The 26,265-nt window shown below is 35.8% G+C and overlaps 1 protein-coding gene across 2 annotated transcripts in view; it reads left to right on the top strand.

Moving 5' to 3' along the window:
- Positions 1 to 26,265, top strand: part of COL11A1 (collagen type XI alpha 1 chain) — a 130,897-nt gene that overhangs the window by 22,052 nt on the left and 82,580 nt on the right. The window contains exons 5-9 of one of the 2 annotated variants that reach the window (XM_039718195.1): positions 11,950 to 12,078; positions 22,698 to 22,814; positions 23,085 to 23,231; positions 23,418 to 23,513; positions 25,530 to 25,775. In XM_039718195.1, the coding sequence (XP_039574129.1) occupies positions 11,950 to 12,078; positions 22,698 to 22,814; positions 23,085 to 23,231; positions 23,418 to 23,513; positions 25,530 to 25,775 (735 nt within the window). The remainder of the gene's footprint in view (positions 1 to 11,949; positions 12,079 to 22,697; positions 22,815 to 23,084; positions 23,232 to 23,417; positions 23,514 to 25,529; positions 25,776 to 26,265) is intronic. The other variant, XM_039718203.1, reaches the window with a different exon arrangement.

Below are 26,265 nucleotides of genomic sequence, written 5' to 3'. Positions count from 1 at the left end.
TTTCTGGGTAGAATCCTTATGTTGATAATTACTTTTTCAGACTAATTATGAAACTTCTTAAATCTACACTACTGAGTTTCTTTTATAACAGTGTTATACAATGGTTAAAATTGAAAAAATTAAAAAAATTAAATTAAAAGTTACAGATTGGTAGTTATTTCATCTACAGAACATCTGTGCTCTATAAATGTTTTAATCCTAGCTTTAAGCAGAACATATGCTTGAGAAGCTGCATAGGTATCAAGAGGGGAAATAGGAATTTTGAGTGTAACATTGTGGTACTGTTATCTGTGTTTTCCATGGACACAATGAATTGGGGGTCTTTTGAATACAGAAATTTCTGGGGTGATTTAGTGGATCAAGCAGCATGATATGTTTGGTATTTGCAGCCTAATTCACCTGTAGTCCCCAGTACAGGTTGCAAATCTGAGGAACATTATTTTCTGTTTGAAGATGAATTCCACAATTGCCTCTATCTGGGATGTGACAAGGATTTTTTGGTCTCCTCATGGGATAGTTACTTTAAATTTTCATTTGTGTTTCTTTCTTAGGTGAGAAACCAGCTTCCCCAATATTTGTGTTTGACAATAAACTGTCAAAAACATGTGCAATGTGAATATGCATAAGTAAAAAAGAATTCAGAGAAAAATAAAATTAGATAAACTGTTTTTTCAGTGTTTTCCATGTGATTTTAGATTATAACAGAAGCTAAAGTAGCAGGGTCTGGCTAGTTCTTGCAAAATTTGTAATAATTAAAAAAGTTTTCAAGCAGGGAAATGCACAGTAGATAAACACTGATGATTGGTTTGTTTAACTCAGTGCAATTGCTAGATAAAAATATCTGTCTGAAGTTTCAGAGGTGCTGAAATAATCCTACATATCTGTTTGGAAATAATTTTTTATTATATGTGTGTAAAGGGAGATATTTATTTTATAATTTACCTTAAAAATAGGAAGGGATGTGGTAGAATGCAATTATTTTTGCAAGTGTTGAGAGAGTCAGTAAAGTTGGATGAAGACACAACTTAGCAAATGGAAATTAGCATTTAAATCAGAATTACCAGATTAATTGGTGAAAATCAAAAATAACCCCGCATTTTTCTTGAAGTAAAACCTGTGTGAAGTCAAAATGGACACAAGGACATAACTTTACAGAATTTGCTAGAATGAGTTAAAATTATTTTCTCTCAGGGTGTTGTCACTTGTGGAAGGAGGGAAAAGAAAAGTAGTGGTAGCTGGTTCTCTGCCAGTTTTTTGGGTTTTTTTTTAACACCTTGTACACTGACATGGCAAGTCAGTGTTTCAGTTCCAGCTGAAACCCACTAAGGAGGCTTTGGACTCACAAAAGAAATTGTGCAGCTGTCTGTAAGGTCAATTCAGAGGCTGAATCTTAAGATTCAGTACTGAGAACAGCAACATTTCAACCTTTTTTAAACTCACTCTACATTTCTGAATTTCTTCAGTGATTAGGTTCTCTTACTCAACTGAGTGCACTTCTCTTTTTTTATTCAGAGAAGTCACTTATACCCTTAGAGGGCTGTTCTTGAAATTGGTGGGGGTTTAGATTAAGTCGCAACTCTTACTTAAATTAGAAGCTTGCAATCCTTGCTTTTGGGATAGGTTTCTGCTTTCTTTGTTACTGTACAGCCACCATGCAATAATTTATACCTATGTTGAATTGTCTGAAACTGTAGGTAAAAAGGTGTATGTTGAAATTAGAATGTACCACAAAGTTTAAAAAAATACTGGGCCATACACTTTTTTAATGGATCATAAAATCACAGATTACCCTGAGTTAGAAGGCACCTACAAGTCCAGCTCCTGGCCCTGCACAGGCCACCCCAGGAATCACACCCTGTGCCTGAGGGCATCGTCCAAATGCTTCTCGAACTCTGTCAGGCTGGTGCTGTGACCACTGTCCTGAGGAGCCTGTTCAGTGCCCAGCCACCCTCTAAGTGAAGAACCTTTTCCTGAAGTCCAACCAAAACCTCCCCTGGCACAGCTCTTGGCCATTGCCTTGGCTCTTGTCACTGTCACCACAGAGCAGAGATCAGTGCCTGCCCCTCCTCTTCCCCTCTCGAGGAAGTTGCAGACTGCAATGAGGTCTCACCTCTGTCTCCGCTTCTCTAGGATGAACAAGCCAAGTGACCTCTGTCCTAAGTCTGGCCAAACAAAACATCATCTAGTACATGTTGAGTTTGTCTACTGTTTTTCTACTCTCTAAATAGCATTCTTTTTGTTTTATTAACAAGAATGTATCCATCCCTCAGCTACCGGTGCTACAATTTCTAGAGTTTGGTGCTGTTTCCTGAAATCTATCCCTGCTTGAAAGTGTCATGATTGTGTGTTAAATGTTCTGTTTTTCTCATTCATGGCAGCTCAGAGTGACTTTTGGTGACTTCATAGGTCTCCTTGTTAATATTTCTGTGTTATGAGCCCTGATGTATCTTGAGACCACAATAGTCACTGAAGATACGCATAACACAATGTGTTGTATTTTGTGGGCAGGAAATTCCAGAAATTATCTAGTCATGACATTACATTTAACTGTTTAAGACATAAAACTGTTTACTACAGACTTCTCATATGACACTTGCAGCCTTTGTTAGCTTAAATGTAGGAAGCTCCTAAAAACAATTACCTTTTGCTCAGAGTGTTAGAAGGATTAATATTGCATCCATGCATCACAGAGGTCATCTTATCTTGGGTAATAGTGATATTTTTCTCATAGTACGCCAGTGCTTTGGTCATAAGAACAGTGGAGCACTCTTCAGTCTCCTCAAACTGAATGGAAATTTAAAATGTGGAAATAATAACCTGTAGATACATATAATGAACTCTTACTCTTCAGTGACCTACTAATTGAAGATGATATCATTTTGGTTTTGTACCAATGTGTGCAGCAGAACACAGCTGCACCACGCCCCATTGCATTTCTAAGGTAACTCCCATTGAAAGCAGCTGTATACAAATGAGTCCAAAACAGGTATTAGTACATTATTCTGACCTCCTCACTACTTGATTGTATCTTTTGAAAAAGGAATACTCTTTCAGTCATATTGCTCTAACATATTTGCATGGACCATTCATTTAGAAGCTTCAGAACAAATACTGTTCCTATGAGGAATGTTTCACACTTACTGTAAAACAATGTTACATCCCAGTGGCTCAAATATACTTCTTTTTTTCTAATTGTGTTAAGTTTGTAATACAAGATTTAACTAGACTAAATTCTTGACCATTTCCTTTTATTTTTGTTCTTAATACTAACCTCTGTTTTCTAGGCAGTTGTCCTCTGTTCTGATTCTGCAGTAACACAGGAGTATGTTACAGCACACTGGCAGATTTTAAGTGCTTACATTTTAATGGGTGTGACATGACTTCATGACATGACTTTCCTATGATGATCAATAATTTCTGAATAAGTAAGCATATTGGGTGTCCAGAGATCAGGTAGATCACTGAAAGAAGGAAAGGGCTGATTAGTGTCCTGAGAACGTGATAAATTGCTGCCAAATTCACTGGTTTTGTATATCCAAAACAAAAAACATTCTTTGTTAAGTTTACCTACTGGTGCTAAAGCTAAGAGGCATTTTTTTTTTAGTAGTGCTGTCAGAAAGATTCTGGTTTAGCTGTAAAATCAAGAAAAACATTATATAAAGTGTTTCCTAAATGTAGTGGGCAGTTGTGTGTTTTATGTGAGAAAACTCCAATTTGGAGTCGCCGGCTGCTCATTCCTGAATATAAGTGCTAATCTGACATTTTATGACATTGTGCTTTGTTAATATGGAGATCAATATGATGTTAAAAACAAGATAGTGAATTCAGCAAGCACTAAGCATCAGGTGCATACAAATGATGAGAAGCAAATTATAAACCGTGACTGTGTCTTAACATAATAAAATTATGCTGTCTAGAAACTGTATTATTATTAACTGCCAAATTATGAGACCTTAATTTACACTGCTAAGCCCTTGCTCACTGAAGTGAATCTTCTGATATCAGTGGAACTAATTTGTAAATGCTTGTTTTTGAAAGACTGTCACAACATTCCTCAAACTTTTATATGTGTCTTTTGAAATTAATGTCTTCTGTTTTCAAATACATATTGCAAGAACAGCTGGTTTGTAAGTACTTGCTGCAAAGAAGAGAATTCCCAAAATGCAAACAAAAAAAAAAAAAGAAAAAAAAAAGACAAATAAAAAAGGAAAAAAGAGTGAGATGCTGGTACATGGCACCTAGTAAAGGAATTTTGAATTGTATCCATTGAAATAAGTTTGTAGCTTACATGTTTTATAAATAATAGGGATCTTTTTATTCTTTGCCAGCTTTAAGGATTTGTCACTCCTCATTTAGTACTGTTGGTGTGAACAATCCAAGTTTTTTATAAGAATTTTATAATAACTTAATAACTAGCAGAGTCTTTATGCAGATATTTCCCTATAGACACCTTTTTTCCTTCAAAACTCCACACATCAGACCAATACAATAATTTTTTAGACATTTTGCTGTAAATGAGTACAACAAGACAAAACCTGATATAAGACTCTCATTTAAAGCCCATGAAAGCTTTAACAGCACAGAGTTTATGGATTAAATCCTTGCAGTAATTCTTGTTAATAAAGAGTTTAGATTTTGATACTAGGCATTAATCTGTTCTCATGAAAAAAGCAGTAAAACACTTGTGTACAGCATGGGATTCCTATTTAAAGGAGTAGAAATAGCTGAGTGAGCAACTGGAGCAGCTGGAGATAGGCTGAGAGTGCCCTGGCAGCAGTGTGGGTTAGGCTGCAGTTGAGGACCTGTCCCTCACATATCTGTGAGCAGGGGAAGCCCCAGAGTGCAAGTACAGACAGGAGCAGATTGAGCAGAACTTTACTGACTGCTTGGATTTGCTGCACAGCTAAAGTGGAAGAGAGCAGCCAGCCCAAAGTGCCCCCCAGCATGGAGTGAGAAAGGGGGTCTCAGTATCCTCTGTTTCACGCTGCCCTGTGGAGCTGCACCACCAGCTCATGGACACTGCCAAAATTATTCCCACTCTAGTAATGCAGTAATTGCTGCTGACCCTCTGTGTGTCAGACTAAAAAGAAATGTTTAACGTTTCAGGGAAAAATACTTAGAATCAGTGTTTTAAATCTCAACACCAAAGTGGACAACTTGACCACTGAGAACTAAAAGAAAACCAACACCAAAAAAAGTAAAGTAAAGCAAACAATTTTTTCCTTTCAGAGGCACCTAATAAAAAAATCAGGGTTTCTTACAAAAGCTTTTTATTTTGCTTGGTTTTGTTTACTTTATTCTTTTTTATCTCAAAGAATGGTGATCTGGTGTTTATTAATTTTTTATAGTACTTCCAAACTTATATTCCATGTACAAAGGTAAATCCTGTTTCCCTTTCTTATTTTGGGAGGCAGGAGGGGGAGAGAAGAAGAAGGCAAAGTTCTGGTAATTAATTGGAATTCAAGTTCATTTTCAAGGAATCTTCCCAAGAAGCCAAGAAATGGTCATTTAACAAAACTGTCTGTAATTACATTTAAAATTAACAACCTGTGATCAAAGAATGCTTGCATGCTGAAAAATATTTAACAGATAGGATTTATTATCACTCATTTATTATTGTGTCTAATACATTTCAGTTTTAAAAAACAGATGTAAATAAGATTTCAAAAATACATGGAAATGTAAGAGATTTGTAGGTCATTTATCTAGAAAAAAGGATGTCGTTGGGCACACGTGGATGCCTGTGTCTATGTACACTTGCTGTTGCATAGGCATTGTAGTAAAATCTAATCTCTCAGCCAAGAATTGCAGTTGACTTTGTGAACAGCTATGTTTGGAAGGTCCAAAATTATAATTGGCATATCAACCTATTTCTTAACCAAGCTGAATTTATCCTTCTATAAGCATGGTGTTCAAAGAATGAAGAAGACATTGATTTCTGTGGAAACTTTGACCTGTGCAGTATTCTGCTTTCACAATTTATTGCTTTTACAGTGCTTCAGTCTGGCAGGCTCTAAATATCTTTCTCCAGCTATATTATACAATGGGCCTGGGTTATGGAATATTATATTAAAAGCTCCTGGAATTCCTCAATCCCTCAAATCTTTGCAGGAAGATTAAATGAATTCTGCAGCAGGTTTTTCTAAATTCTATAGTAATAATATTCATGCTGTCTAGACTTTTGTTCTTTGGAGTCTATAGCTGTACTGTCACATAACTAATTAGAGAAACTTGGCACAAATAACCAGGTTGGGATATTTGTGCTGATTGCTACTGATCTACTGAAAAACTCACTTTGTAATTTCAGGGTTTAGCCATAACATTAAAATGAAAGATACTGATTTTGTTCTTCTGAGTTGATTTAGAGCCTAGCACTGCTTTTTGTTTTTATCACCATTTATGTAAACATCTTTAAAATCTAATTATCTTTATAAACACATAAGATGTGCTAATGTTATCCAGTGTGAATCAGGAAGAAGTGTTTTGCTAATTCTAACCATCACACTCTAGTTGTAGAAAGTATTTTTGGACCTATAATATATAAATTAGTCATTTAAGTAATTGCTGGGGATTTTTTTGTTTGTTTGTTTTTTGGGTTTTTTTCCCTGCCAGGCTTCTGAAGTAATGCTTACCTGCTATTCCCTGGACAAAATAACTTTCATCTGGCAGGGTTATTGTTTTATTCAAATTCTTGTAAAAGAGATATCCCTAAATCTGCCCCTGAACTGTTTGAGTTTCTTGTGGAACTAGAGAACTAGACCATTAAAATTTCACAGACTAGAAGAAAACAGTAATTTCTGCACTGATTTGTTCGTACAGTGCTCTTACAGCCTTCTATTATGAATTCATACTTTTGCCATTTTAACAATGTGGCTGTTGGTAGCAGATGTGTCTTTTTTCAATGATAGGAATTTTTAGGTAATAAATAGACTATAAATGAACTACTTTATGGACGTGATTCTCTAATGAACCGTATTTAGAAAGCATTATTAAGATTACCTAGTCAGAAGGAAAAGATAATGTTTCAAGAAGACAGATACCTAAAACATTTTATGAGGTCAGTTGAGGTAATAAGCAGCTATTAGTGTTTATTGAAATAACAGTAATTAGTCGGAACCTTTATGATTTATATAATTGAGAAAGTCTTACACCATATCTAACTGGAAATTTTCTTTGTTCCTATTTCTGCTGCGGAATCTAAGGAAGACTCCAAAAGATTTGGAATCACATGTAACAATTATTACCACAAGGCTAACTAAAGTGATAATTACTTGATGATGTAACCAAAATTGGAAAGAAAACTTGTTAGTTTACTGCTTTCCTGCAAATTTGGTTTCCATTTCTTTTTTTTGGTATTCAACTCTGCATTTTTCTAGTGTTACACTGTTTTCATATCAAAGCTATTTTTCCAGTGCAGATACCTCACCTTGTGCATTACTGCTTTGAGTTTTTCAGCAAGTCCTGGGAGTGTACATACACATAAATTGTCTCATTCCAGGATGTCACTGTGGAATGTCTGTGAGATTCACAGAGGAATTTTCAATGAATGAATTCAGCACACACTTCTCATTCTTAGCGGGGCTGTTCCTCGTAGTAGAACAGTTGATGTGAGTGAATGTGTGTGCAGTTCCAGCAGATGGGAGTTCTGCTGATTTGAGCAGATTATCCTTCTAGCTCTCTAGCCTGGTTCTCCACATTTGCTCTGGCATGCAACAAAGTGAATAGTTCCTCAATAAAAACAACTCCTTTTAGTACTCTTGGAGGATTCTGCAAAGAATAACTTATTTGGTGGAGTACCTCTTAGAAGGAATCCTTCTGTACCATGTTTTCACACTGGGCATAATTGGTGGACAAGATATTTTATCTTGGCTCTGGCAGCTTTTGGCATATAACCATGAGGCTGATTCAAAAGTCCCTAATTTTAGTTATGAGCATATCCCTGAAATAAAGAGAAATTAAGTTGTTCATAGATTTTAACTATTTCTATTCCATATTACAATGAATTATTGAACTGTGCATTGCCTTTGTGAGTTATATGTTGGCTTTGACAATAACTTAGTTCCTTTTTCTATAAAGAATTTAGAATCCAAACTACATATTAAGATTTAACATTTACTTCCAACTACTTGTATGGTTAATGTTATATAGAATACCCTGCTGGATGTTCTCCACTACTTCTGGGCAACTGAGATGTAGCTTTCATCTTTCTTATCCCTAATTAGCAAGTTAATTTAAATATCTGACAAACCACTGTTTAAAATGCATTGTTTTAAGTGTTATCCAGGAAAAAATTGTTACAAGGCAGAAGGTTATGATTCTCAAAGGTGAACTAGGCTTTTAGAATGTTTTGGGACAAGTTAAGCATGCAGTTTGTTACAGGTATTAATATGAAAAAGTGTCTGTGTGTGTCTGCCTGATACCTCGCCACATGTTCTCTGCATCTGCCTCCTGCTGCCATCCCACTTACCCCTGACACCAGAGCATGGTGGACAGCTGGCTCAGCAGAGACCTGGAAGGCTTTACTTCTATAGCATGCTAGATAGCAGCTTCCAACTTTTCTTACCCCTGACACCAGAGCATGGTGGACAGCTGGCTCAGCAGAGACCTGAAGGCTTTACTTCTATAGCATGCTAGCTAGCAGCTTCCAGCTTTGAAATTGCCTGGGCAATCTTTCCCAACAGATATGGTCACGAAATTTTCATAGAGAAGGAAGAACTTGTATATAGACCATAGTATTTTGTACTTTTTTTCTCTATGCACTTTTCAGAGAACTTTAAGGATCCTCAAGTGTGTAGCAGCTTCCAGCTTTGAAATTGCCTGGGCAATCTTTCCCAACAGATGTGGTCATGAAATTTTCATAGAGAAAGAAGAACTTGTCTATAGACCATCGTATTTTGTACTTCCTTTTCTTCTCTATGCACTTTTCAGAGGACTTTAAGGATCCTAAGTGTATTTGTACATTTTAATCTATTTTTCTTTCTCTTTCTCCATTTTTGTCTCTCTCATCACTCTATCCCATGAGACTTCCTTTTTTCCTGAAATGTTCATACAAGAAAAATGGTATGACATATGCAGATGTGTTTAGATACCTCAGTATTTTTTACACGTCAGCTATTGGAATTCTTAATAACTCATAATTCAAAGTTCTCCGGACTTGTGCAAGTAGATCTTCACGTGCCTCATTTATTACTCCAGGTCATGAAATATGACCAGATTATTTGCAGTTTATTTGCAAGGAACTTCATGAAATTCTATTTCAGTCTCACAAAGTCAAGCAGTTAAAATCAAAGAATGTGTTTGTAAAGTCTGAAGCAATTCTGTGAAAAATTTTCAAAGGGAGAGTATAGATTTGTCCAACAAATACCTTATAATGGTAACTAAATCACAATAATGAAATCTGCAGTAATGCCAGTGGAACTTCATGAGCTGGAATGATTGACCTGAGGTGAAAGGAAAACTCTTGAACTATTCTTACAGTACAGCCAATGCTTCATGGAACAAAACACTCAGAGAAACAATTTAATTAGCAAAGACAGAAAATAAAAAATAGAAAAGGAAAATTAATAATTTACTGGAATCATTTTTATAGCACATCTTGAAGGAAAAAGAGGGAAATTAACATTTGGGATTCCAAATGTAAAATCAATCGGTTCTTCAGTAAACTTCTCGCACATTTATAGCCAGTAGCAATGTATGTATTCTGTAAAAATGTATGTATTTTGTGTGTAGGATTTCTGAGGGCCTCCATCTATGTGGAGCCATGACAGGCAGACAGGCGGGGCTGGGAAATACAGTCAATGGATCAGGAACAGCTTTAACCAATTTAGGCACATTTAAGCCAAGTGGTAACAGCATACCGAGTGCTTCTTGCAAACACACAATCCAACAGAACTCAGTGCCAAAATTCCATGGCATTCAAGACCAGCACAAAGCTGCAGAGTACTGGCTGTATTCCTGGGCCTGTGTTCTCTTAGGCTCTCTGACTAAACAGTAGTTTCAGGAGCTGTTTGGGCATGGCTCCTGCTGGCTGGCACTCTGCGGCCACGGAGATCTGTCCAGGCACCTCAGACAGCCAGGAATGCTCAGGGCCAAAGAGCAAGACCATGACTTGAACTCAGCAGGGTGAGGACAGAGGTTCTACACATCCACCTCTAGGTTGCTCAAAAGGGTCACTTACCTCTTTTGTCTTGCAGTTGCTTATTCTCTGTCATTTTTTCCTCTGCCTCACTTGGTTTTAATGTGGTTGGTGAAAGAGAAAGGGCAGAGCACTTTGGAAACACTTTGCTGGAGATGGGGGATGCATAGCTCAGGCTGACAGTGACTGTACAAAACCTCTCAAAGCACTCCAGCTCTTGAGGGAGTCATGGAAGAAATCAAAGGGGGAATTTTTCTGTGTGTGTAGTAGGTTTTGTAAGATGTGCAAATCAGGAAGCATTAGTGAATTAAGGAAAATAAAGGAGACAGTCCAGAGCTGCTGACAGAGAAACAAACTGTTGCATTTGTAGTATTTCTGGAAGCTTAGAAAAAATATTCTAAATCTAAATTAATCTGAGACACACATGTCTATAAAAGTAAAGTGAGCTTACAGTACTGTAAAAAGCAGACTTGTAACATATAGCCGTTATGTGCTATGAAACTCTTTCCTACTTTATGACTGAAAAATCAGTTAAAAATTGTAGAACTAGTAAAATTGCAGATTATTGCTTTTTTTTTTTCACTTTGAGGAAATTTTGCTTATGTCTCTGTTTTTTCATTTTGTAAGGAAGGAATGTTGCAATTATTATTTACTATGTTAAAATATGCTCCAGTTTTCTTAATTTGTTAAAGGTTACTTTTATGATAGATGTAAAGTGATTCTGGAAATACTGAGAGAATTATGAATTTTTCCCACCTGCAGATTTCAATCAGTTATGATATCTTGTCTTTAAAGACAAAACAGGCACAGGTATACTAACAAAGGTATTCATTTGCTCCTCTTTTGGGTAAAACAAAAAAAAAAACCTGCTAGAAGTATATAAATCTTAAAAATCACCCCCTTGTGGGGAAATAGTGAGAGATTGAATTTAATGGGTTTTGACCAGAATGTGTGCCAATTTCCAACAAACTTATTTTTATGTGAGCATAAGAAGCTCCTGGATGAGAAAATTTATAGTGGAAATGTTGGCAGAAATTAACCTAATGCTGCCTAAATAGTACCACTATGTTCAGAAATACACTGGATACCAGACAGCTTTCTGTGGAAAATTATAAACATACAAGATCTCTGTAGGGGATCTCAGCAGAGCCATTTTTATTATCCAGAATAGTGGATCTCTTTCTGTGATGTTGTTTTTATGCATGATATATGGAAATAGAGGCAAAACCAACATTTTTTAGCAGTTACATTTTTTCCAACACAATAAATGTGCATATTTACACAGCGCTCACTTAATTATATTTTATTCAAATAACTGTCTCTGGTACAGACTATTTTATTTCATTTCATTTTATTTTATTTTATTTTAGACTCCTTTGATACTGCATATGTGCTACAAACTCATGGTTATATTGTTGATCACTTGCATGCTGAGCTGCATGCTGGTAATAGGAAGTGCCCTGAATTAAGTCTTAGGAATTTAGACAATTCCCAGTGTAGAAGTAAACTAACAGCATGAAAATAACTGATCAGAACTTGCACCTTCTCACTCTCTCCTTTGAAAACCAGATATGATTTTAAGCCAGAATTGTGCACCTAGTCCATTTGGTATTAATTTGCATTGTTTTGCCATGTGAACAATAGTTATTTTCCATAATAGCAGCAGAAATTAAGTGGATATGTTATTTATAACCAAGGTGGAAATATCTAAGTATTATGTGCCTGGTTTTGTTTCTGAATGTGAACTCTGTACTCCTGATGAACTGTAGACTACCTTTGGTTCTGTTATTTAATCTGCATATGCTTTCCTGCAGGGTGAGATCCAGCAGCTGTTGATTATAGCTGATCCCAGAGCTGCATTTGACTATTGTGAGCATTATAGCCCAGACTGTGACTCCCCAGTGCCCAATGCTGCTCAGGCTCAAGATCCTCGAGTTGATGAGGTGAGTAATCAGTGTAATACTGGATTTATTGCACATTAGTGGTTGTGCTGGAGAAAAGTTACCCAAGGAACACTTCCAGCTAAATGGCGTGCATTGTTCTAGAGGTGAAGAAATCAGGTTGCAGGAGTGCATTCATTTTTGCTGTCCACTCATTTATGTCAAGCTTTTGAAGGAACCTATCACCCTAGTTGTAATTGAGCAATCAGCATTCTCAGTAAAGTTAAACTGTAATTATTTTTAAAAATTATGGCAGTATGAGTTTGTCTACTCATGCATAGTTATTCTTCCTCTGTAGGTTTATAGTTTTACTGATGCTGGATTTCAACAAATGCCACATTTGAAAGATGTTGGAGTTTTGAGTATCCCACAATTGTAAACTTCTCCTGTTAAAAGTGCCCTGTGTTTTAATGAGCTGCATGCACAAATGCATGTGCACACAAAAGTATTTCAGCCAGTTCCACTCATAGGAGGTAAACCAACAAGGACAAAACAGAGTAGGAATTTTTCCCAGAAACATGAAATATATTTAGAGAAACCATTAGTCACTGTAGACAGTTCTCACAGCCACAAACTGAGTAATTCAACCAAGTAAAGATAGGTCTCAGATTAGACCTCTGAACCCTTGTATGTATTGCTGTACACATTCTAAGTACTGTACACACATTCTAAGTACTTGCACTGACCAGTGTAAAGGCAAAAGCTTTTCCAAAATGTAACAAGTCATAACTGAACTTGGCTCTGGACGGCTTGTATGCACACCATGTGCGATCTGACTGGTCATTACTACTGGTTGCTCAAGAGATCAGCATTAAAAACTGGCTGAATTGTTCTTAGATGTCTGCTTTGAGCCTGTTTTGGGACTGAACTTCTCCTAAACACATGGTAATTTTTCGTTACTATTTATTCTGACTTAAAATTCTGGCAGCAGAGGACAAAGGCCCACAGGGTGCAGAACTCCCTTCCCCATCCATTCCATCTGAGGTGTAGTTCAAGATATGTCAAGTCACCTCCACAAAGGCAGAGGACTTTATACTGCATTACAGTGTGTGGGGTCTGGGCTTTTCAGGAGGATCCCAGAGGACCTGCTGTCTGTGTGCCTGCATACCTGGATCTCCATATTCCAAACCAGAACAGATTGAAAGCATATCACTGGTAATTTATTCAAAGACAAAAAAAAAAAAAGAAAGCAAGATCTAATTTTTTTTTTTTCATAATTAAGTTTCAAAGAAAATTTAAATTTTGCTTGGGAATTTTCCTGGGCTTTTGGTTGCTATTTGGTTGCTCTTGGGTTCAGTGGTTTTTAATGTGTTTTTCAAAGGTCTCTTTTTCCCTCTTGGTAACACAGAGTTTGTAGCAATACAGAGAAAAATGTAAAATCAAGGATCCTAATTTGTAGTGTAACATTTTAAAATTAATTTGAAAACAGATGGAAGAGCACTTATTGATTAATAAAATGGAGAACTGTTGTTTCTATATATTTCATTTTTTGCTGAGAGTGGTGATTGGATTATTTTGCGTAGCTTTCTGACCTAAGACACAATTAGGTCAGAAATTGTGCTCCATGAGTTTGTGTCACTTTGCATAGATATTCCCAGTGAAGTCAATAGATCTCTTAAATGTGTAATAGTGATCTAAAATAATTGCATCAGCAATGCTACCAATGTGATAAATATGAAATAGAATAAATGGCAGACTGAATTTATAGAATGATAGAATAGTCTGCTAAATAGTAAAAAAAGCCTCAGCTTGTTGAGGCAGGCTACTTTATTATCTTTTGAGAAGCAGCCTGTCAAATCACACAGATAATTTATTTTAAGGAAATAAGTGAAACAAGCTTTATTTAGGCACTGAAAGGATTTATGGAAGATAGAAGTGCTGATTTTGTAAACTATAATTGCAAAACTAAATAAGATGTTAAAAGATAACTAGCATTTGCAGCTAGTCTAGGAAAATAATTGGTTTTAAATGCTTGATTATATGTTTTGAGGAGACTACAATTTTGATTAGTGATATTGATAGAATTTATAGACTTAGACCTGTGCAAAGCTTCTGACTTGTCAACATATGATATTTTAATTTTTTTAAAAAAGGTATTGTATGGGAAAGTATGTGACAAAGAGATTTGAACCTGGGTGCCTTACTTCAGAAATTACTATAAAAACAAGCTGTTGCCAAATTAAATTTTAGTAGAGTTTCTTAGTAATTGTGCTAAAAATACAGAAATGTGTGTAAAATGGATGGCATTAAGATTTGTCAGTCATGATACACAGTAAACAGTGATGGGAACACAACTGAAGGCAATGTTACACACATGCAAGCCAAAGAAACAACTGCAGGGCAAACATGATGTAGCCACTAGTACACTGCAATAACAGTCTGCATGCATGTGGTAATAGAAGAACCTTTCATCTGCAGCAGATTGTCCCCATCTGGGATACCAATCATGCTGAAAGGCAACATGGAAACATTATTGTTCAGCTTGATTGGTTTCATGGTTTCATCTTCAATGTTTTCACACAAACTCTTGTGGTAGGAAGAAGGAAGAGGGAAAACTCAACAAAAGGCTAGGCAGGATTGTGTCTTCAGAGTCTGGATTAAACCAGAAGAAGCTGAAAATATTTGTTGGGCACTAGCTTCAAAATACGCTGATTGTTAAAGAAGGGGAAAAGTTTTTCCAAAAATAGTACAATGCATGTCTTAGTTTGTGAATAAAGTAAGAATTCAGATGCAATATTACTTCTGCATGCTGTCACTTGAAACATAGACTGCATCATCACATATGTGGCTCACTCACCTTATGCAAAGATCCAGGACAAAAAGAAAACATAGACAAATGGGGTGGGGGGAGAAGAAACATAGATAATTTCAGTTAGGAAAATATCTACTGAAACTTGTAGGAAAGGAAGAACAAATTACCAAAATGATGAATCTCTAGCTATCTTTAAGCTAAGGATAGAGATCTTTCTGAAAGTTTGGGGAAATGTTATTCATACTTTAGTTGACTAAGTTGCAGAATGACTGTAGGAAGTTTTGAAGTCTGCAAGTACGCAAGAGTTAGCCAAGGTGGTCTAATAGTCTCTTGTGGCATTATGTCTCTGAGTCTTTGAATTATTGCAGTCCAGAATAAGAAACTGATACTTGCCTTAAAGATAAATTATGTGATTTCAGAGCCTATTAATGTGTGTTTCCAGCACTGATTACAAAACCCAAAGGAAGTGGTTGACTTCTCATCAGTAAAATAAAAAATTATGTTTGTGATGTTGCATTTAGGAAGATGAATAGGATTTCTCTTGAAATTGCACAGTTTTGTAGTCTCCTGGCAAGGTCACAGCCTAGGAAGGCATTCAGTCTGAAAAGTTGGATATTCTTAGACCACTAAAGAAGCATCTTGAGAGGAGGATTTAGGTAAAGAGATATCGGTTTAAGGGCATAAGTACTTTGTGTAGCTGAATATAATCCTTATTGCTCTAGGCAATGCTTCTTTCGCCAAAGGAGCAAATAATAAAATATCCAGTGTTTTAGGTTTTGGGGCATTTCTTTCAATAGCAGTGCTGATTTAAATGAGTCATTTTCTGAATTTGTTTCCACCATATGCCCTCTTTCTAGTTCAGCTGGTGAAAATGCCTATGTGTTCGTTGTGGGAAGGGAGTAAGACTTCATCTAGACTAAAAATAACTACCAACCATAAAATTGGAAAAATTATGGAATATTTTGGGGTGAATTTCCATTAAATGAGCCTGAGAGTGCATGTCACATCACTACAACATCAGAAATTAAATATTTCTTTTTAAAATGTTTGAGTTTTTATCAAGGCTTTATGACCTTCACTGTGCTCTCATATGTAATGCAATATGTAATTACTGACTTGTAATCAAATTGTATTTATTAATTATACCTTAAGTCCTGCATTGAGATTTCCTTTTTCTTGTTGTATTTTCTTTTTCTTTTGCATCATATTCAAACTGCAGTTTTGGTGGTCCAGCAGAGAGGATTTCAATGCCTACTTTTTATTTACATGATCTCTTCATGCCTGAATCAAATACCAAGTTTACCCTAAACAAAGTTCAGGAAGAATCAAACATCTCACAGTCGGATTCATAAAAATAGAAGGCTGTGAATAAAGACATAGAACTAGTCAGCCTAGAAAAAGAGGACATATCTTAAATTTGACCCTTGTCTGCAGGCTTACCCAGCTGTGCTGTCCTCATGACATTCTTCTCCCTCAGCAAGGTCAACTCCTGCATCCTCACTTTTCCCTTCCTATAATGGGTGACCTGAGGATTTCAAGATAAGCTTTGGACCTGTTTGGGCCTTTATATTTCCATTTTAATTCAGTCAGTGCCTTTCTGGACCCAAGTGACTGTGTTACGTGTCTAAACAAGATTTATTTAACTGGGCAACCTCTAACTACCTTTTGTGTTCAGGCTCTGCAGAATGTGTTGCACTTGGCTGCTGGCCAGGACTGTGGGCTCTGTGTGAGCAGTTCAGGCTGAGCTGTTGGGATAGATGCATGTCAGAACCCTGCCTATACAGAATGCTTCTATTCCCCCAGGATTTGTTCATCAGACCTAAGTGCCATTCAGACTGAAAACAGGAGAGCAGTAGATTAATAGTAATATCCATACACTTTACTCTGTTGTTTATTGTCATTTATCTCCATCTTCAAGACATGTTTTAATTGAAACATCAGTCTTCCTTGTTCTTGCTTGTGAATAGCCAGGTATAAATCTCTGTATCTTGTCAAGGTCAGAGTGATGACCTCAGCAGCTGGCACTGCACAAAAAGATGTTGTCTAGAAGTTCAGGAATCTTTGGGGTTTTTTCACATTGAATGTATGACTTGGTTTTAAGGATCCCATATGGGTTTGAAATTATATTTTAAAACTATCAACACTGCTTTTCTTAAAGGTACACACTTATGCATTTCTTATAAATACCTTGTGAACAATCTGGCCTCTATCCTGTTTTCAAACTCCTTTTTACTATATATGGAAATGTATTAAATTCCTTTCCAGTTCAATCACATATGGTTTGCCAGCTCACAGGACTTAGAGCAGTGACAGACCTAGCTAGTCTTCATCATCCTTGATGGTGGGCAGTATATTTTCTGGAGGATCTTCAGGTCTTTTCAAAGAAAACAGCTTTCAAATCTCCTCTTGCAAGATTATTCTGTAACCTAGTGAATCACATGGTCTGACTTCTGCTGAAGAAATGCTTCCCCAAAGGAACTCAGCTTCATTTATTTTGGATCTATCCCAAACTAATGAATTATTTGGAGACATGAAATGTTTTCTTTTAATGAAATGAATTTGGTAAATTAAAAGTGCAAATGGGCCCCAGATATCTTGACTTGGAGGCTTCAAGCATCCTTTCAGCATGTGTTAATTTATTGTCCTTTGGGGTGTTTGACTGGTCAGAGAGACTAGTTTTCTGAAAAATGCAGAAAAGTAATTATTTTTATGTTTAATCTTATGTTTATTGCTATCTTTAGAACTGCAGTTAGCTAATTTAGCAAATATTAAAAACTGTGATCTTCCTAGCTCTCTTTTTCTTTACATAGATACTTTTATATAAGTGAGTAACATAATAAAGAACCTTAAAAGCATTCTTCTCCTTTTGAAAGAGGATATCTTTGGAAACTGAAGATAATGTTCTTATCACCTTTTATCTTCTTGCTTGTATCACTTTTATGAACAATATAAGGACTCTGTGGTGGAAGAGGCCATCCTTTAAATCTTGTAACTTTCCTTCTGCCCTAAGACTGACATCTTCTACCACTTGTTTATTTATATCATTGCAGCTGATTTTTAAAATTCTCATTTTGCTTGGCATCCTTTATTGCATTTTGTAAACTGTTAGTGAGCCTAGAATATGTCAAAGTCATCTTTGCCTCTTTAGCTTATATATGATTTACCATAATTTTTAGGAAATGGAAAAATCAAGATTATGACTGTTCTTTGGTTGAGGATTTAGATTATTAATTACTTTTGTTTGGAAATTTAGAGCAAAAATTGCTAAAATCTACATTTGGAATGGGAGTTGTTAGAGCAGAAGAATTGGTTTCAAAAGTAAGGTTTCCTTCAGAATGTTTAAGTTATTTCCCAGTTCAAATAGGCTTTGTATGCTGCTGATCCTCTGCTTCTAAAATTCATCTGATGAAGAAAACAGTTCATCTCTTTAATTGGAATTGCATGATGATCTGGTAGTGTAATATAATCACTCTGGTAAAGAAAGCATGAGGTCATAATGGAAACATTTTGTCCCATCAAAAAGCAGCAGGTTTCATTCTTCCTTTCATTTGTAAGAAAACAGTCATATGTAATATTCATTACAAGAATGGCTGTTTAGTAACTATTGGTGGTCTTAATAGAGAAGAAAGAAAAGCAAGAGGAAGAAAATTGCATCACATCTGAAGTATGTGTTACCTGGTGTCTCTTAGCTGAAATCCCTTGCTGAGTTTTACCTATTATTTATTTTGAAATTCTAGATCCTTTCTCCTATATATTCAAGAGTGTGCTCATTATCTTTCCTTGATTAGTAGTACAACTATGATGGATTTCTGTGAACTGCCCAGCTTCTGTGAACTAATAGGGCCTGGGTTTTGTATATCCAAAATGTAAAGGAAGTTTCCTCAAGGTTGGTTGAGGTCAAACTGAGTGGATCATACCCTTGTCTCTGGTGATCTGATAAAGGTGACCTTTCAGTTGTGTAGCTCCTGAAAAAGAAGAGGCCACATATCCAGTCTTAATTGGAAAATGTTAATTGCAGGGTAAGTTTGAGTTTCTAGCTTCACAGCAGGTGATTAAAGCCATTAAATCTGTCACATGTCTGTATATTTAGTCTTCCTTTATCTGACTAGTCCTTCACTAGTCCTGTTGTGTCCTATTAAAAACAGGGAACAGCCTTCATCAGGTTGAGTTGCTAAAATCATTCTGTGAGTCAATTATATTTCCAAACTGCATCTTTACATCAGCTAGGGGTGTAGAGATGCATTCCTCCATCTGGACAGATTGTGCCTCGGGAGATACACCTGGAAGATTTTGCATTTGTATTTAACTCTTTGCAGAAGGACCCCTGGAGTTCAATACAAAACATATTCTTTGTTTATCAGCTGGTGTGAAATATGAGGGTTGCTGGTTTTTCAGAAAACAGTATTGGTAAAGCATGGGTTGCTAAGAATAAAGATTATCTTGTAGAACATTTAGGCTACTACATATTATCACTTGTGCTCCTTGTATCGGTGGGACTACAAAGTACTAAGATTTCAAAACTACTTGAATGTGGTTTTGGGATAGTGGCCACATGTCCTGGCTTGTGAGTTCAAGAATTTTTGTAATACCCCTCTGATACTGTGCTCTTAAAGTGGAAGGCCTTCACCTGCTTGGCATTAATCTGACTCCAGCATGGAAACTGTCATTCCCCACTTCTCATCCATCCCTATTATTTCTTTCTGTGTGCCTGTATATCAGTGCAACCAAAATATGCTCTTGTATTTTTGATCACATTTTGCATATAAGGAAAATTTCACTTTCTTTAACAGAAATGAGTGAAGCACAATACCCAAAAGTATTTTATGTGTGCTTACACATGATGCAATAGATTTGTCCAGGTACTTGTGCTTTTTTGTATTTTTTTTCTAGTACTCATTCACAAATTTCTGACTTTTTGAACTAGGTCTCTTAGCATAAATATCAGCTTATTCACTACTTTCTTTTTTAATACTAATATACTTGGCACAGATAATTTTCCTTCCTTTTTCTCTCCCCAGTCTACATTTCTGTTTACTTTATGGCCTCTGTAAAACTATTTGTAACCCACTGTTGCAATTTTATTAGTCATGTGGTTGGCACCATTCAGCACAGCCATTCAGCTTATCTTGATCAAAGCCATACTACTGAGATTTGCAAAACAGTTATAATACTGAGAAAGACAGTTATCATTTGATTGTCAGTTGGTCAAAGTGACTGCTGTAATGAATGCTTCCAGTTTCAGAATAGGTTTACAATGCTTACAGAGGAATCTGTGTGTCTGTAAGTTACTGGTACAAACTCCTAACAGCATATTAAACTCAAATCTGGCTAAAAACATGGTAGTTCTCTCAAAAATGTTGCTCCACTTACCTCTTAAGATACTGGATATTATTTAACATAGCTAGTGTCTTTTGCTTGGGTTCCAATAAAAATTGCATATCAGAAGGTTTGATTCATGTTGTTTGGCTTAGGAAGCATTTAAAAGTATGGAATTGGTTACCACTGTTAGGGTGGAATGACTGAATTTAGAGAGGTATATTCCACTGAATACTTTTTTTTCCCCCTGTAGATAAACCTAATTTGTGTGGATTTCTTCAGAGAAGATAAGCAAATCCCTTGCAGACAGAGGTATATTCCACTGAATACTTTTTTTTCCCCTGTAGATAAACCTAATTTGTGTGGACTTCTCCAGAGAAGATAAGCAAATCCCTTGCAGACGTTTTTATAATTTCCAAATATATGCTGCAATTTCAATGCTATTCTATAACTATTTCAAAAAGTATTGTTTTATCCATGTGGTTCTTCCTTTATTTCCTTTTAGTGGCTGCTTATGGTCTCCCAGAAGCTTGTCATTGCATTTCTTCTTTGGGTGCCAGTGGCACACTTCTTAGAGACAAGCTGTATTGAGTTGCACTTCCAGAACTGCACAAGCCAGAAAATGTGCTTTTATACCTTGACAGACCTGTAAATGTATCATTGCTGCTCATGAGGCCCTTCAACTCTACCAGTTATAGGTCAAACGTTTCATTGACTTCACTGGGTTAGGACTGAATCTTAATTTGCTGAAGAGGGAGAGAAGAATCCCATATTGCTTACCATGCCTAAGACTAAAATGCTGCTGGTTTTGAAAACTATAGATAGTGTTAACTTTTTTTGGTTATGTAGAAGATACCACTGACGAAATCAAACCATTTCTTACATTATATGAGGCAGGTATAAAGTGCCCATATTCTTCCCAAAGAGGATATTCTCCACCTAAAATGACATGTTTTTATTTAAATGTAATTTGAAGTGCTCTTATTAATGTCCAGTATAGTTTTAAATGAGTACGTATGTTACATCCTTTTTTAATGTTTATCAAATCTCATGACTGATCAGTTTATATGTACAAGGGTAGAAATACTCAAAGGATAATTGAGCAAAAAGCATCTGCCTTCTGAAAAAAAATCTGTCGTCTTTTCAAGCAAAGCTGTTGATCATAGTAAGACTCTGAGGAGTCACAGGAGCAGAGTAATAGAAACCCATGTAAAAGCCTTTTTAAGTGATTAAGGGCCTTTCAGCTTCAGCCTTATACTTGCTGAGGAAATCATCTTCTGTGCATTAAAATCATAAGTAAAAAATTGTATCAAAAAACATTGCCAGAGGGAACAGTTAAACCAGTGTTTTGGTCACATGGTAAAATATAGTTTGGAATATGGAGATCTATTTTAATTTGTAATTTCTTCTAACATGTCCATTTCCTTTTGATAATGATGACTTCTATGAATCCTCAGTCTGGTTTGGAAGTGTAATGTACTAATTCTCTTTCTCATCAATATAATGGAACAAGCGGATATGGTCTTCATTTGACAGACAATGATGCTGACTTGTAACAGGAGAGAGGGATTTCAGAAGGGACAAGTTCATATGAGGCACATTTGAATATTTCTTCTTAAAGGAAAAGAAACACTTGTCCCTCTGGCCACAGTTCTGTCTTCTTTTGGCTCCCTGGGCACATAAAGAGTAACCAGGAGTCTGCTTTAATTTGTCAGACCAACCAGTTCTTGTAGCTTCAAGCAAAATAGTAGTGGGAAGATCATTTAAAGCTGCCCTTTTTTCTCAGTTCTGACGAGTTGCACTTGGTGCAGATAATATGGGGACCAGGATCTTCTTGGCACAGCCGAGAGTACAGCTCAGGAGTTCCTGGCTCCCTAGATCGTGTTCGCAACACAACACAAGCCAATTCTAAAGCTACTTTCTCTTGTAAAAAGTTTGTGTGCCAAATCTTCATTTGATAAAAATTGTAGAAACAGAGCTATGGAGCAATTTACAGAAGCTGAATCTGAAATTGAAATTACAGAGGTGAGACTTTGCTCAGGAATCTGTAACATAGAGCTGTACTGGTTTTCAAACTCATCAAACAAGAGGAAGATACCCATGTTTTCTTGTGAGCTGGGGCCTCTCCTGTATCTGAAATTATTTATTCATGTCAGATATTGGCATCTCTGCTCTTCTGATCACCTGAAAAAATGCAAGTAAAAGAGGTATTATTTGAAATTTAAAGATTAAATATATATGCGGTTTCACAAAGATCTCTTGGGGCTTCCAGTAGTCAAAATTATACTTGATTCTTCTTTGCAGTCCAATTAATGAAAGTTTTTTCCCCTGGCATTAATATTTACTTTTTTATTACTTTTGTAATGTGCTTTCAAAGAAATTGAAAGTTGTGAGGTTTTTTCCCCCAAATGAATAATTATATGGAATTGTTAATACTGCCTTAATTTTGTTAAACTTTATTCCTAAGTAAAGGTGAAGTTACTTTCCAGTATTGCTAATCTAGTTTTCTACCTCTAACATGGGAATGCCTGATATTTTTCCATTTACAATGTAGTACACACCAGAAGATTTTATCGAATATGACTATGAGTATGGGGATGCAGATTATAAAGAAACTGATTCTGTAACAGAGGGACTCCCACTGTTCGAAGAGACAGTAGCACAAACAGAGGTAACAGAATGTGATCTGTTTGTTGTGTGGTGTCCAGCTGTCCCCTACCACATGGTTTGTCAGTTTGTGTCTTTGTATATGAGCTTAATGCTTTCCTCTCACTCATTTCTTTACTTCCTAGCTGTAACCTTTGCTTTCAGTTAGAGATGGAAGGTCTCACGGCTGACAGCATTCATCTCACATGTGGTTACCCTTCTTTCATTCACCCTTTCTCAATTTCCTTTTCATTTTATTTATGTTTTCCCATTCCATCTTTCATAACGTTTACAGAAAAAGAAAGCCATGGTCAAAAAGAAGAAGAGGACAGTGGCCGCTAGCTCAAAGGACAAACCTCAAAAGGCCACAACAAAAAAATCTGAAAAATATGCATCCAAGAAGAAGAAAAGTTATCAAGCAGCAACAAAAGACAAACTAGGGGTAAAGGTAGCCAAGAAATAATCAAGATCTTTCCCAGACCAAGACTGGAAGATCTTTGATAATAAGAAAAAAATTACCTAACCCCACTAGATGAATATATCTAATACCATAACCTGAATAACAGCAAAACCTTTTGAATTTTTCATACAAGATTTTTTTGATAATGTATTTGTTTTTTCATACTAGGCCAACGTTATTGATGGATTTCAACATTATAGCATAGCTGAAAATGACTATGGGCCCCAGACAGAAGCTCCTTCCAGAGCTACTGAAGCAAATGAGGTAATAACGACTCTCAAGAAAATACTTGTCCCACCAGGTGTCATTCATTAAAAAAGTAGCAATGCATTTTAAAGGGATGGATTTCTATGTAAATGATATAAACTTTACCAGCACTTTATGTGATTTCTTACTTTCTCAGCCAATATCAGAAACTACTATTTTCTTGGGCAAAACTCCCATTAATTCTGTAGAGATCTGCCAAATCTTCAGCCTGCAGAGTTCATGATTCTGGAAATAATTCACTGATATATGGTGTGGGAATGTACAAAGAATGGCTGCCACCATAGCAGCATATGAAAGTTGAGTCAGAAGCCATCATTTCCTTTTCATAGTTCTTCAGCTAACACAACCAAATTATTTGATTTTCATTTGCTCTATTCTAAAGAAACATTATAATTTGAACTGTCAAGAAAGATAAAATTATTTTGACTTATGTTAGAAAGCACATTCCTAGAAAGCCACAGTAACAGGTCTAAACATTATTTTGTTAAAATTACTGCACCCAAGCCAGTGTTGATTAATATGTGTGCATATTAATTAACACTAGTGTTAGAAAAATGATGGCAGATTTTAAGAAACATTTTTCTCATTTTTCTTTTCCTTTTCCTTTCAAAATTAAGATTGTTGCTTAAAAGATGTACAAAACTCCCCCTCCCCTCTTTCCCCTAAATACTTGAAAGAAGAATTTGTTCTATGCTTTTCCTCCTCTTATGTATCTTGGAAGGTGAAGGTGAATTAAGGTATGTTTTACTCATTTTGTTGCTAAGCGTTCTTGTATTCAGTCTCATGTTTGCTTCTTACAAATTGGTCAACAAATGTATCTAAATAATTTCATTTCCTGGGCAATTCTAAGCCGATTGTACAATTGTAGAGCTGTAATAAAGTAGATTCAAAGTGCTAAATGCTCTCCTTGGTGAGAGCACTTCTTCATAAAGGTAAAATTTGGCTTAGAATTGGTTCTGATCTCTGTTTATTCCAGCTATAAGGTAGAAGTCATATTCCTGTAACTAATGGAATTAGGCAAGTATTAAATCAGAATCTGGCCTTGTATTTTAATTGTAATAAATGTAAATGTTATTATTAGATCAGGATTTTTTAATTACACTGGATGTTGATTAGCTTCTGAATATATTCAAGATCACACTACTTCATATTGTCTGATTATTTTATATTGTGATATCAGATGATATCTGAACTTCAATTTCTTTCAAAATTGTCCTGTATGCAAAATTATTGAAAGACCTCTGTAACAGAATAAAGCAATCCTCCTTTACTTCACAAATGGTTTTGTACATCTCAAATATAGCATTATTTGAAACTGCTTTAGTGCTTTTAATTTGTTTGCTTGGTTTGACAGCTTACACACTTTAAGGTGAAAATTTAGATTTCAGAAATCTTAAAATTAATCTGAATTGTACAGGTAGAACTTAGATAAAAATGTGTAAATTACCATGACACACAAAAAGTCATGTCTTTTACTGATAAATAAACTTCAAAATCATTAACAAGAGAAAATAAGTTTAGCTCAGCATTTGTAATTATAGACAGAAAATAATGTAAAAAGCTGGGCTTAATTAAAGTGATGCTTACACCTCCTCCACTTTGCTATTATAAAAAGATCTGAACTTATTCACTGCTGATTGCATACGTTCATTCATGAATGCTTGTAAGAGTGAAACCAAGCAGCTAATTCAGCTATATTTGGCACTAAAGTAACATTACGCAAGCAGTACACATAATACTGGATATATTGAATTCAGTGGTTTTGGAAATAAAAAACCAAAGCGTATGAAAACATTACTTCTTTGTACTACTTATACAAAGATCTTTTAATTACTCTGAAAGGCTGAGCTTCCATTCCTTCAGACTCTAATTAAAAGACAATATGCTGTAGTTCTACTGTTCTTTCTTCTTTTGACAAGTCATCATGGTGGATCAGCATATGCTTACATTGCTTTACTAACAATAACCCACATATTCCTCCTATTCCCAAATCTTTGCTACTGATACAAATAGCAAAATCCTGTTGAAGAAGTATTTGCTGAAGAATACGTAACTGGAGAGGATTATGATAAAAAAACTGAGGCAACTGAATATGGAAGCAGAGGAGTAGACCTCAGTGAATCTGATCTGCTGGTAGATGGAGATTTAGGAGAATATGATTTTTATGAATATAAAGAATATGAAGAGAAACCAACTGATTCCACTAATGAGGAGTTTGGTCCAGGTGTTCCTGCAGAGACCGATATCACAGAAACAAGCGTAAGTTGACTGGAGGGATAATGCAGATTAATCTAATTTAGCAATTATTTTATAATTACACAGTCTCAGAACTGCACAGACCCCGATCCAGAGCTCCTTGTACATATCAGATATATTCTCATTTCCAATAGCCTTTGGATCAAGATCCTCATAGTAATCTTGAATTTTGTATTTTTATCATGTATGATTTTTGTCTTATTTGCTGAAGGGAGTGGAGGGTGGAAGATGGGAGGAAAAGGAAAGAGATGGAATTAAAAAAAAAATTATTAAATAAACAGTTTTAAAAACCTTTCTAAACTAGAGCTAAAGCTGGAAAGAACATAAGTTCTAATGCAGGTACAAATGCTGTAATTAATATTTTTATATGATTACCTTAAGAAATTGAAATGCATATAAGTGTCTAGAATCCTATGGCTTTTGCAGCTTTCCAAGAAGAAAATTCATTAGTGGGAAGGTTAAGGCCTGAACCCTTTCATGAAAATAAGCTTAG

The sequence above is a fragment of the Passer montanus genome, unplaced genomic scaffold, assembly GCF_014805655.1.
Source record: "Passer montanus isolate IOZ18808 unplaced genomic scaffold, ASM1480565v1 scaffold103, whole genome shotgun sequence".
Lineage (NCBI taxonomy): Eukaryota > Metazoa > Chordata > Aves > Passeriformes > Passeridae > Passer > Passer montanus.
This window is presented reverse-complemented; position numbering and strand designations above follow the sequence as displayed.